Genomic DNA, 14,663 nt, shown 5'->3' on the forward strand with positions numbered 1-14,663 from the left:
AGGTACCTAAATATCCTGTGTGGTTCAATGGTGACATTATTAGGAAAATAATGTCAAAATTATATCATTACAAAAAGTGGGGAAAAGGTAATTGCAACGCAGAGTACCATGAAGGGAAATACAAGAATCTTAGGAAAGAGATAAAGAAAGGGGTAACAGCAGCGTACAAAGCGTACATCCGTGAGACGGAGGAAAACATAGGGACATATGTAAATAACGTATGGACATATATTAGAAATAAAAAGAGGGATTCAGGTAGTGATACTTTTGAATACAACAATGAAATCTTACACAATGGGCACGATATTGTAAATGCATTTACTACCTACTTTCTATCGGTGTACAAAGATTCTTTACAGTACTCTATAGTTGAATCAGATAAGTGCGAAACCGGAGTGCTTTCCCAACTCGATATATCGTATATCGAATTGAATGATATCGAGGAAGCAATTAAAATGTTGAAAGCCAAAAAAGCACTGAGGATGGACATCATTCCTCCCTATGTGGTCAAGGGGAGTATAATATTCAATAACATTTTAGAACATCACAACTTCCCATCAAAATGGAAAATTACTAAAGTTAATCCCTTCCCAAAAAAGGCAAATGCAAAGAACGTTGATTGCTTTAGGCCAGTGTAAATTCTCTCAGTTTTTTTGCAAAGTGTTTGAACAAATACTGTACGACAGAATAATGGCCAACGTACGACCGGCTATATCTACCATGTAACATGGTTTTATATCGCGGAGGTCGACAATCCCAAACCTTGCCGAATTTGCACATTTTGTAGCTTATGAATTAGACGAAAGGAAACAGGTATCTATGCTGACCTGGCCAAGGCGGTCGATTCGGTAAATGATGACATTTTACTTCAGGAACTATCGTATTTTAATATATTTCTGAAAACGTAATTATGCTGCTAAAATCTTACCTCATGGACCGAAAGCAATTTGTCAATTATAGAGGATACATATCTCGGGAATACCCTACGCCTTCTGGGGTGCCGCAGGGATCCAATTTGGGCCCACTCATTTTCTTACTCTTTATTAATGACCTCCCGAAAATTATTACGAAATCACGTTGACATATTTGCTGACGATGTAAAAATATTTAGAACAATTTGCTCTGACGAAGACAGCCTTGACTTGCAGGCAGACGTAAATATATTACTACAATGGAGCGAAAATTATAGACTTGTATTCTTGATACATGTCAGGTAATGTCTATAACAAACGCTGAAATAAAAAGAAACTTCCAGTGTCAGATGGGAGGAAAACAAATAGCTAAGGTCACTAAATTCACGGATCTTGGTATCACGTATGACGCAAATCTATGTTTTAAAGAGCATATGCATCACATCGTTAACCAAGCATATAAGAAATTAGGATTGATAAAAATATGTGGGGAAGATCTAGAAAGTACATCAATATTAATAATTTTTGTATGTCTCCCTAGTACGCTCATTCGTAGAATATGCGTCGGTAATATGGCAGCCCTTGGACCAAAAAAAAAAAAAAAACATATGAGGGAAATAGAAATGATTCAGTCCAAGTTCTTGAGGTTCATAAAGTATAGATAAGACAAAGTATATCCCAAATTCAATCCGTACTCTGAGCTTGTATCGCAGTTTAACATTGAAAAAATTGAAGAAAAGTTTAATCTTAATTTGATGAGCACGTTATATAAAATTGAAAATAACAAAATAGACTCTATGGGGTTAGTATCTGCATTACAATATCATGTATCTCCAATGAGAATCAGACCGAAACCCGGTTTGTTTCATGTACCAAAATCTAGAACAAATTATGTAAATATATCTCCGATGTGGAAAATGGGTAAAACTTATAATGAAGTAGTAGCAAATGATCCGAGCGTTGATATAAACAGTCTGTCATTTCAATCATTCAAAAGAGTCCTATTGGCTCATTGGAGAAAGGGGTGAGGGGTTCGTCTGTATAGGAATTAGTGAAACAATTTATGTTATGCACAGATATATGTAATGCACATATATAATGCACAAAATGTATGTATGTTTGATGTTTCAATGGAACAATGTTCTGTGGCATCATTTGTTCAATAAATATAAATATATAATATCTGGAGAAAATATATGGGTTGTTTCCGACTTTTGGATTGGATTGGAGATAATTTATACAGGGGTTGTTTAGAATTTTCTTTGTCGTTAAATTGTGTTTATTTTTGCGGATGTAGCGTCAACAGATTCTGTGATATGGATGTCTCACCTCGCATGGACTCTTGTCCCTCACGGCCAAACAGATGGACGGTCCGATAGAGATGTGTTTACCTAGTATCTGTTAGGTCTATCAGATTTTTGAATTTGTAGCTTTGAGACACTGATCGTTCATACGGGCTGATGGACTTGGACAGAAACACTTTACACATTCGCTAATCAGTTTTCTAAAAGGAATATAAAATAACCCAAAAATATAATATAAAAATAATATGGCAATAAATATCGTGTTTAGTAACGTTACAGAAAATCATGAAAAATAAAGTGGGATATTACACAGCCTTTACCCAGTCAGAACTATATTTTTTAATATATATTAAACATAGCTTGTTTATTGTGATAAATGTGATGTAAAAGGTAAAGTTCCCCGTGCAGATAGCACCGTGCCATAAAGGCACATTTATGGGATATAGGTATAGGACCCCTCATATTCTCGAACTCGATCTCGTCCTTTTGGAGGTGATGTGATCAGCAACACGCTGCCGCCGCCCTTACTCCTCAGGGTTGGCCCCAGGTAGCAATAGATTTGAAACTGTGTGAGCCCAGACCCGCTTTATGCGGTGACAAGGCCGGAAAAAAATCCGAAAGTATATCATGCCCCACCCGGAAATCGAACCCTGGTCACCCGCTTGGCAGTTAGACGTCCTGAGGAAAATAACTGCCAATAATTTTTTATCACATCATTCGTAGCATATATTTTGTAATATCAACTTTATAATAAAAGATGTATGTATTTCGACGTTCACAAGATGGGACGTTTGACTTCCAATATACGTACATCACACGATGCAGTTCAAAGTGATTCCAGCGAAGGAACTCAAGGTCGAAATGGAGCAGTGGCCATGCTGTGAGCAACTTCCACAAATGTTCTCTGGGGCTGCTGTGTTTTTATCAACAACGAAACACAAGACATTAGGTTCCAAGCATGTGTGTGGGTATCACGAATCGAGGCATTGCAATCTGACCTTCTAACCTGTCACGTTTCTCCTTTCCTTCTCAAGTCACAAGGCAGCTGATTCTGATATGCTTACGTCACGGGGAACGACCTACGCTTTTTATTCACGTCTGCTGAAAGGTTTTTGGAAACTATGAATTAAGTTAATGAGAAGCGAAAAATTGAAGGATCGTTTTTGTGATTGGGTGCTTGTTTATTTACTCATCATTGCTTATATGCACAATTAGCTGAATTGGTTGATTGATTGATTTGGTGTTTTAAGTTAACTTTATGAACAGTTACGCTAATCGGGACTGGATCTACAGTTTATCCCTTCTCTCTCTTTCTCTCTCTCTCTCTCTCTCTCTCTCTCTCTTTTCTTTCTTTTCACCTCTCTTTCTTTCATTGAGAGAAAGAGAGAGATAGAGAAGTAAAGTGGGATCCGAACCACTATGTGCCAGGGACCCCTTGATGACAAGGCGACGACTCTGCCACTGCGCCATCGAGGAGGCCTCAAAATTAACTGAACAGCGATGAGAGGATGACGTGTATAAAAAGTGAAAATAAAGGGCAGGGAATAAAGCGTCAGCGGCACTATCTCAGCAGTCGCCTGAATAGACTCAACAAGACAACGAGAACTCTTTAGGCTGTCGTGAGATGTGAATCAGTGACCATCCAAATGTAAATATACGTATATCCTTTACCAAGAAAAATGAAAAACGTAATACAACTGATAGCGAGTGGTTGAAGCTGCAATCAAAGTTCCCCGGGACAGATTCCACATTAAACTGTAATTCCAAACACGGTTGAAAATATATGGTAACTAATTTACTCTATTTTATTTACACATACACTGAGGAATTTACGTAGGGGCATCGCCGTTAGAACGTTGATCTTGTAAATATAGGTTCCAGGATTTGATTTCTTATGGGGTCACGTTTCAAGTTGTCCTTGTCGCGCTTTGAATTTGTAGCTCCAGTTCGGTCAAAAATAATATGAAATACTGGGAAAATACATCTGCAAGAGTGAAAAACCAGCATTAGGCTTCTTACTAATTTTCTGGAAGCGCCATTGAATTCATGGCAGAAATAGACGTTATTTAATTTCGTTCACATTAAGACGATCCGATTTTATGATGTTATTTATCTAAATTTAATTTTCCTTCGGTTTCTTCCACACTTTTACGTCAACCATAAAACTTTACGTTATTTTACAGAATGAAATATTCAATGTTTGTTTCGTATGCTCAGATTATAGTATAAAAATTTGGAGCTTAACTCATGGGGGGGAGGGGGGTTGAGCAGAATATTTTCTTTTTTGCAGCTCATAGAAATATCATCCAGGACTATTTTGATAAATAAGTGTTACATTTGCAAAATCATAAAATTACTGATTACTGTAGTCCTCGGGTTTCAGGAGGTTAACAAAAGTACCATTATCTCGTGAATCTCCATAAACCAAAAAAAAATTGGGAGCAAGTGTCTCCTTTGCCCCTGCTAAGTTATGGTTGCTGCGCATAAATGCGTCGCTGAAAACCCATAACAGTTTGAAGAATCAAGGATTCCTTCCTGGTAGGCCGCAACAATGATGAATAAATTGAAACGGGACGGTGCAGGGTACAGGTATCTGGATAACTTAGTGGTAGCAACTGTCGTCTTTGACTGTCTCTAAGTCATCGAGCAACTTGGCAACAATATTAAACGTACAATAGCATTGTTACATTCAAAAAGGCATATGTGAAAATATATAAATTCTATTCACATTTTTACATCGCATAAATTGGTATTGATTTTTTGATTGATTTAATTTATTTGACTTCGCGTTTTGTGCCTCTAGGCTAATTTGCGAAGATGGGGACGAGTGATGAAATGATGAAATTGATGAATGGACATTCACAAACAACCAAGCCCGACCGGGATTCGAACCCGGGACCCTTGGCGTCGCAGCGCGATGTGCTAACCACTTTTTTTTTTTTTTTTAAAAAAAAAAAGGAAAGCCCCCTAAGCGGAAGCTTCCCCCATCACATTCACTCATATCATTTCATTCACATTTCTATTTCAGGACTTTTTCAGGACAGACAATCACAAAGACCCATGCCTTACCCGGGACTCGAACCCGGAACCCCTGGCGTTGTTGCGCGCTCTGCTAACCACTTCGCCACGGAGGTCGACATCACTCGGCCACAGGGTCGGGCAAAAAAAATTGATATTGAATTTAATTGATAGTATTTATGTGCAGAGAATGTTCTGAGAAAGTTCAAATTCGATAGCCCACTTAAACACACCAGTACCTTCAACAAAACGATTTTTCTAGAATTGGTCTAATTACTTTTGGGACAGAACTTGCATAATATATAGGCTGTGTCCTAGAGAACAGTAAGTTTACAGTCAAGAAACAAAGAACAAAATAGGTATTAACGTTGTTCTTCCCTCGTTTTTAAGTCTGTGGTTTTACTCCCTACACATCGCAGTAATTAAGTACCAAAATAAGTTTCTTCACTTCAACTGAATCTTAATCTTTTCTCGCTATCGAGGTTGAATCAAAGAGAAATAAGTGGGAAAAATAACTGAACAACATGTATTTACCCGTGATAGGGCCTCTCTAACTTTACACTTTTAACGGACGTCTTGTTAGCTCATGACTTCCTTCTGACACTAACACTAACATTAAGGCACACAACACACAATATAACCTATCCAAACAAAACATTACAAAACCAATTACACACTTATGTGATTTTGTATCTGTATTCATAAATATTATTAATGTTGAACACTAACACACATTTACCTTCTACTATTATTAACGTTTATTTTAATCTTACTTATCCCCTAGTAGAATGCTGTAAAATCAACGTTGTTCAGGAAAACCGAACAAATTTGGTTCTTTATGCCAATGTCGCAGTGAGTTACTGTAAACAAAAAAATAAGGAAAATAAAGGATGAATCAAAAAGGGAATCCGTAAAAGAAAAATCGCGGAACTCACGCCCTGAGTTAATTTTAAGGTACCAGGGCATAAGAAAATACCTCCGAAAGTATGGTGTTCCCCTCTTTTTCCTTCTGATAATTCTAAACCCCTCAAAATACTCGATCATCTCTAAAAGTAAAGGTTGAGCAATGTTCCGCAACCTTCTCGTCCTCGCAGAATACCATAAATTATCCAGTATTGAACACGGCACATCATAAAATTTATTTATCTAAAAAACATACATTACGGCACTGTTGATATAAATTAAAAGTTTAGGAATGAGTTACAATATAATCAGTTAAAAATACTACTACTACTACTACTACTAATAATAATAATAATAATAATAATAATAATAATAATAATAATACAATTCACTGCACTCATAGGTACTTTTGGTATTATTATTATTGAAACGATTCATGCAGCTGATTATATGGATCCGAAACGCCTGTAGAGATTATGTATGTGTAATAACAAACTGACTCTTGCCATCAAGGCATGCCATGAAGGAGTAAAGTGGGTATGGAGTTTGGACCCTACACTTTCTTGATCACGGTCGAAGGTGGGGGTGAAGTGATCAGCACCACGTCCATGGCCACCTTCTTTAGCCAAAGGTTTTCTCCATACCCACTTTATACGACGCTGGGTGGGCGCCAGAACCGCTTGAACAGGTGGAAAATATACTGGTTCTCCCCCGCTGGGGATCGAACCCGGATCTCTCGCATGGTAGTCAGATTAAATAATTTACATTCAATTTGTTACTACAAGAAAAGTTCGCAGCACACCCGTGATCTTGTGGAGGAACACCGGTTGCGAAACATAGATTTAGATAGAGGGTAATGGCGCCAAATAATAAGAATTAAAAGTATTTCAGAAATCGAATTCCAGAAAGCTGTGGGGTAAAAAGTGACCTTCAGCCAGACACTGTCTCAACCTCTCCTGACGAGCGCCGATGCACCTTGAATATCTTGGCCTTTGACCGGGAGGTGATTCTCCGGTACCCACAAGGTCTATTCGGAAAGAAATCGTGTGTATGCGCTCCCCCTCTCACCGCACCACCACCCGAAACTTCCCCCCTTACTCCACTTCCCCCCGGGTACCGACAAGGGCGATAAAACCAGAGCGTGTGGGTGTGTAACGCGGACGCGATTTTTCTGCCACCTGGTGTGGAAAATAGTAAGCTCATCCCACACGTTGCATTGAAATTTGCCACCCTATGGGGACACGTGAAAAACAAATTTTCCCAAGTAAGGATGCTATCCATCAGGTACTTGCAAGTATTTCCTATTAGGTAATTCCATTATCGTTCCTCAAAAATTCAAGCGCAGTGATCCGAGGCTTCTAAATGTATTTTCGTAACGATTTCCTTGTGGGGACCGGATTTTGGTCCCCACAAGTCGGTGCGGTCCCCATAAGGTGGATTCACAACTGACGAGTGTCCCCATAAGGTAGCATCTGCAAAAGCACACACACACACACACACACACACACACACACACACACACACACACACACACACACACACACACACACACACACACACACCAAAAAAATGTTTTGTACATTACAAGATCATTTCTAATAAGCCTATTTTTTTTCACATAATGTAATTCATCTCCTGTGCCACGTCATTCCATAGTGCATCAATTTTGTCCTTATTATTGTGCTCAGTTGATGAATATTCGTACAGCAGGGGCCTCGCTTGCACATGAACGACTAGTACTGGATCAAGCTATATTTTTAACCTTGCACTATCAAACACAAACTGTCGCATTGTGCTCCTCTGAGACCAAATTCCCAGGACCTTCACTGCTTTGTCACAAACCGTCGCATCGTGACTCGAGGTGACTCGAGTGAAATGTTTCGTCTGGTGTGCGGCGGCTCATAAGAGCCCCATGTTAAAGGTTTCCCCGAGTTGGTTTGCAACAAAAATGACTTGTCGTGTTGGATCCGGTGTGCATCTGACCTAAGTCTTCACAGCTTTCTAGTTGCTTAATCAGGCAAAGTGGCACCTGTGCCTTTAAAAATAAGGATGTTAAATCCTTATTTTAAAATTAATAATTTTTCAGAAGTGGGAAATCTTTGTGAAACACTTTATTCTATAGGTCTAAAACTCCACCAAATTGTTCTAATAGTTACTAAAATACCGATTGTTTATAAGGCAGACAAAGAAGGAGTGTACAAACTGGTCTCCAGTGATCTTTTAGATTCTGAGGTAATTAATTCTGAACAGAGAGAGAGAGAGAGAGAGAGAGAGAGAGAGAGAGAGAGAGAGAGAGAGAGAGAGACACACTAAAGTTACAAGTGATATTTAAAGTTCTTAATCACACACATGCCATTAGACTCGGTGACGTAGCAAAGTGGGGCAACCACCGAGGGCCTCACGCATCCCATGGGGTTCATACGAAATATGTAATAAATAGAAGTCAGAAGAAAAAGATGAAAAAGGTTATTTTTTGTGGCGAATAGAATTACAACATTCTGTTTGAAGATGGGCCTAACCCAAAGAGGGCCGAAAAGAATAATAACCATTTTGGTGTTTCTCATGTGAAACATTTACGAAAAATTCACGATATTTTGCTTGGACATTTTTACCCATTTATTGTTTCTTCTTTCTCTTGACATTGCACTCCATATTTTAATATTTTAACAATAAAGCACACCCAACTGCCAGATAACAAGTGTAACACATTTAAATTCTTGTGTTGTTTTCAACATAAGGAGGACATGGATAATAATAGCAGTTCTTCCTTCCTAGAGCTTCAGATTTCACCTTTTGGAAAACAGAAATACATTTTCAGGATAAATGAAATTATTAAATATAATTTTCATCAGTAAAATTTATTATAAGGTTATCTAAATATGATGAATTGCTGACGTATCCCTGAAGATTTTGTATAGACTCACATTGATTTCAAATTTAAAGAACAGATGGGGTCCTTCCATTAAAATCTCACCCAGGGCCTCGCGATATGTTGCTACGCCACTGATTAGACTATTCACTCAGCCACAGAAAATTTCATAGACTATTCACTCAGCCTCAGAAAATTTCATATGAGGAATAAAGACTAAAGGAGAGAAGAAATTGAGCCGAGATTTTTGAGCTGTTCTAATGGAGTGAAACACATATTTTGAGCACTATTCAATTCTGAAATTCTACAAAAGTGTTTTTTCTCTATAACCTAATTCACACACAGGCATAAGGCTTAATTTTTAAGTGGAACTATAAATCTTACAATGTACATTATAATGTTACTAATACTATGAAAATTGCCACAGATATTATTTTTCTTCTTCCAGTAATTTTGACAAAGAGGGAATTACAGTAGAATCTGGTGATCTGAGAGATGAACGAGAAGATGTAGATGTTTCTCCAGGAACTAACGAAGTTATGCAATGTAAAGTAATGGATTCAAAGGACAGTGTCATACATTTTACCTGTTTGAGAAAAGGCAAGGACAGTTCATCGTCGAAATGTTGCCATTTCAACCAGGTGTTCAGGCTGAGAAAAAACTCGAATGGGAATATTAAGTATCACAAAGATACTAGCTTATTTGAATATAAGAAGTGCAACAGGCGCTTCCCAAAAAAATCTCTCTTGATCAATCATTTCAGAGTTCATGAGGATCTTGGTTCCTCCAATTGTATACCATGCAATGAAGCAATGAATACAAAAGTAAATTTGAATGTAGATCTGAAAATTCATGATACTGTGTCACCTTTGGTTACTACTCAATGCAATGAATCTCTTACCTCCCTAACCTCCAATATACTAAATTATGATAGTAAATATCTTCAACATCATAATGAATGTGGTAGAGCATGCAAGAAGAAGAGACATGTGGATAATGATCTGAATGATCATGATCATCAGCCTCTTGTGTGTAGTCACTGTAACAAAACCTTCAAGCGAAAGACAGACCTGACCTCTCATTTACTAAATCGTCATGGTTTTCGACCTTTTGAGTGTACTCAATGTACTAAATCATTCAGAACAAAAGGTGAATTGACTTCTCATTTAATAATACATGATGATCATCTGCCTTTCGTGTGTACTCACTGTAACAAAGCTTTCAAACGAAAGAAAGAGTTGACCTCTCATTTGATAACTCATGCTGATAATCGACCTTTTGAGTGTACTCATTGTAACAAAGCTTTCAAACAAAAGAAAGTTCTGATTTCTCATCTACAAATTCATGATGGTGTTCGACCTTTTGAGTGTACTCATTGCAAGAAAGCATTCAGAACGAAAAGTGAACTGACTTCTCATTTAGTAATACATGATGATGATCATCAGCCTTTCGTGTGTAGTCACTGTAACAAATTTTTCAAACGAAAGACAAATTTGACCTCTCATTTACTAAATCATGGTGTTCTGCCTTTTGAGTGTACTGAATGCAAAAAAACTTTCAGAACGAAAACTTACTTAACTTCTCATTTAGTAATACATGATGATCATCTGCCTTTTGTGTGTACTCATTGTAACAAGGCTTTCAAACGAAAGATGCAGTTGACCTTTCATTTACGAAATCATGATGGTGTTCTGCCTTTTGAGTGTACTCAATGTAATAAAGCATTTCCAAGGAAATGTCAATTGATTTCTCATTTACTAACTCACACCAATATTCGACCTTTTGAGTGTGCTCACTGTAACAAAACTTTCAAACACAAGAGAGCTTTGATTTCTCATTTACGAATTCATGATGATGTTCAACCTTTTGAGTGTACTCAATGCAAGAAAGCATTCAGAACAAAAGGTAGATTGTCTTCTCATTTAGTAATACATCAGCCTTTCGTGTGTACTCACTGTAACAAAAGTTTCAATCGAAAGTCAGACTTTGCCTCTCATTTGCTAAATCATGATGGTTTTCGACCTCTTGAGTGTACTCAATGTACTAAATCATTCAGAACGAAAAGTGAATTGACTTCTCATTTAGTAATACATGATGATCATCTGCCTTTCGTGTGTACACACTGTAACAAAGCTTTCAAACGAAAGACAAGCTTGACCTCTCATTTACTAACTCATGCCGATAATCGACCTTTTGAGTGTGCTCACTGTAACAAAGCTTTCAAACAAAAGAAACCTTTGATTTCTCATCTACAAATTCATGATGGTTTGCGACCTTTTGAATGTACTCAATGCAAAAAAACATTCAGAACGAAAACGCTCTTAACTTTTCACTTAGTAATACATGATGATCATCGGCCTTTCGTGTGTGCTCACTGTAACAAAGCTTTCAAACGAAAGAAAGAGTTGATCTCTCATTTTCGAATTCATGATGATTTTCGGCCATTTGAGTGTACTCAAAACAATAAATCATTCCCCACACAAAAGTCAATTGATTCCTAATTTTCCAATTCACAATGGTATTCGGCATTTTGTGTGAACTCACTGCAACAAAATGTTCACATTTTGATCTAGTTGACTGCTCATTTACCCATTCATTATGGTGTTAAATCTTTTTTGAGTTAAGTCAATAAAACAAAACATTCACAATCAAAAGTCATTTAACTTTCCATTTATTAATTCATGATGATAATCAGGCCTTTTTGTGTACTCACTGTCCCAGGTCTTTCAAACGAAAGACTAATTTAATCTTTTGATTTCCTAATTCATGATGATTTTCGCCCCTTTTGAGTGTAGTCAGTGCAATTAGGCATTCACAGAGAAATGTAAATTACCATTTCATTTACTGCTTCATGCTGAATCGGCCATTTAAGTTGACTCATTGTAACAAAGGTTTCAACCAAAATATAGATTTGAGGGCTCATTTACGATATTATTCAACAGAACAAAAAGTCTATTGGCTTCTCATGATACATGATGATCTTTGGGCTTTTGTATGTAGTCACTGGAACAAAGCTTTCAAATGAAAGACAGATTTGAAGTCTCATTTACTAATTGATGATTGTGTTCTGCCTTCTGAGTGTACTCAATGCAATAAAGAATTCACAAAGAAAATGTAGTTGAATTAAGATTTAATTCACGGCATCGGCATTTGAAACAAAGCTTTGAATTGTATTGATGTAGATTGTGTTTTATGGGATTTACACCTCACACCTTCAACATAGACACCCATACATTTTAAAACTTTGTCCATAGGTTAAAAAAAGATGCAGTATCTGAAGTTCTTTGGAAATATAGCAATAGACATGGCAATAGATGGGTATTTCTTCAAATCATCATAATGCGCATTTACCTTTTGATATATTGAGGTTTATTTATTATAAACTATTTACATAAGAAGTTAAAACTTGTCCGTTATTCACAAAATCCCCATCTCAGTACCAAATCCTTCAGTACCAAAAATGGTGGTCAAAGGTATGTGTGTTGTGTACCCGGTTTTCCACATGAATTAAACTATTGAAATAGTGTGAAGATATCAAGTGTGTATTAGAGGAGAGAAAGTTAAGTTCCCATGGTTTCACATAGTAAAAGAAAGCTCTCCTAACCACTCCCATTAGAAAAGAAGATACCTCTTAAATTGCAGTACTCCGCCAAACATGTCAGACCCACTCCTCCATTCCTTCCTATTTATAGGCCCCACTTCTGACCTAACCCGTTACTTTCTGCTAGCCGGTGTCCAGTGACACATTTGCCTACCTCAATGGCCAAGAATTCAAACGTACAGGAATACATAGATATTCACAAAAGTTGCATACATGTCAATATATATGCCACTAACATCACCAAAATACACAAATTAAATTCATTAATAAACATAAAATCCAAAAGGATCCAGTAATGATCTCATCATTACATAGTTCGTTCCTCAAAGGAAGGAAAATGAAAGTTCTGTAACCTGGAAAAAATAATTATAAAATACTTGTTCACAGTTTCAGTTAACTTAATACACACTTTCATTAGAAGTTCACGCGACACACAGTCAATGTTCACTATAATTTTGTCCATAAACAGCGGCGGCACTAAGGGAAGAGCCACCGTGCCATGGCTCTACCCTCAGAAAAAGCACTTGCTTCGGCAAAATATAGTTAAATTAGTACATTTACGAACAAGGAGATTTGAATCTTGCAAGTGTTTGAGCTTACAGTTGCACTGAATCCCCAGCTGTTTTCTCACTTGCTCCAGGCTATCTGAGCCAACACAATGTGGCCCTTGTGCAGACCCAGGAAAAAGTCTCCGCAGGAAATGGGGATGGATGGGGTAGCCATAAGACAACCAGCCAAGTCAATTTTCGGCTGGCACGACGCGAGAGCTTTCGCATTGTGTTGACATAGTTGTAAACTTCAGACCATACCATAGAGAGAGAGAAGGATGACTACAGATCGACATCCAACCGAAGCCCGTTACCAGAGAGAGATGATTCCAGGACGACATTTGATTGATGCCCGACACATTACAGAGATTCCGGACCGACGCGTGACCATGTGCAGCCCACGCTTCTGAGAAGAGATACACGCGACGTTCTATGAAAGTGAAAGTGCCCAATATCGTCACAATCATCCTACGCCGCGTTCGACCTCGAAGAACATTTTCGCCGCAAAGGAACCTAGTGCAAAACCCACATCCAGGAAAGATGAACGACCACGCGATGTAGCAGAGTCCGGTAGAGTATTCTTAAGATGGTTTATGTCCATTTAAGCATGTATTGTTTGTATCAACGCCGTACCGTAAATGCCGAAGTCTCACTTATTTGCAAAGTGACTCAGGAACGCCGAACCTAACTTCCGTGTCTGATATTTTTAGTAATGTTATATAAAAGTCATTTCATGTTCATATGTATAATTTGATTGTCTGCATTCAGAGTTAGAAGCTCCATTCCATTACGTTAAATTTTAGTAAATTGTCAAAGTGTGCTCCATTTTTGTGTAACAGACCACCCCGTCGTGTCATTTAGCTTGTCAATAGTTGACTGATTAACCTTTTTTATTTGTGGAAAGCGTATTTTATATTGCAAGGTCGTGTGGGTGTAGTATTATTTATTGCATAGTGGTTTTTGATGTAATTTTTGCTTGCGCCAATGATTGATTGTGTATTCCGGCAGCTGGAGCCGATTAAGTTTTGTATCACTATGTAATGGTGTATTTGTTCTGAATGGACGAGAGAGGCTTGTGTGTATTACCCCGTCCGAGAAACTTGGTAAATGTCGTGCTTACGACTTGATGTGCACGTAAATACGAACGAAAGGTTTAACTACGCTGACCCAATTGTTTTAGATAACTGCTTTCCGAGGGCTGGCGCATATTTGATCTAAAAGAGCACAGGAGCGGGCAGACTAATGACCTAAATTCACGTAAAGGTTCAAACAAAAAGGGAATGGTATGTTGATCAGATCCATGATTTGTATGTATATTCACATGTAAAATACCTCAGAAATACGAATGAGAGAGAGAGAGAGAAAGAGAGAGAGAGAGTGATTGAGGAGGCGATGTAAACAGTTTGTTGATTCCAATATTTATGTTGATACAATATATTCATATTTTTACCGTTAGTCAGTATTATTATTTGATGTTTTTCAGGTATCTGGTATAATGCTATTAGTGTG

The 14,663-nt window shown here is 37.7% G+C and overlaps 1 protein-coding gene across 1 annotated transcript in view; it reads left to right on the forward strand.

Annotated features, from left to right (window-relative positions):
• Positions 1–11,864, forward strand: part of LOC145983296 (uncharacterized) — a 49,459-nt gene extending 37,595 nt beyond the window's left edge. The window contains exon 2 of the mRNA XM_083116447.1: positions 9,454–11,864. Coding sequence (XP_082972573.1) covers positions 9,454–11,506 — 2,053 coding nt within the window. The 3' untranslated portion in view covers positions 11,507–11,864. The remainder of the gene's footprint in view (positions 1–9,453) is intronic.
• The last annotated feature ends 2,799 nt before the right edge of the window (positions 11,865–14,663 follow it).

Source organism: Lepisma saccharinum, unplaced genomic scaffold (assembly GCF_977018435.1).
Source record: "Lepisma saccharinum unplaced genomic scaffold, izLepSacc3.1 HAP1_SCAFFOLD_758, whole genome shotgun sequence".
In the NCBI taxonomy this organism is placed as follows: domain Eukaryota; kingdom Metazoa; phylum Arthropoda; class Insecta; order Zygentoma; family Lepismatidae; genus Lepisma; species Lepisma saccharinum.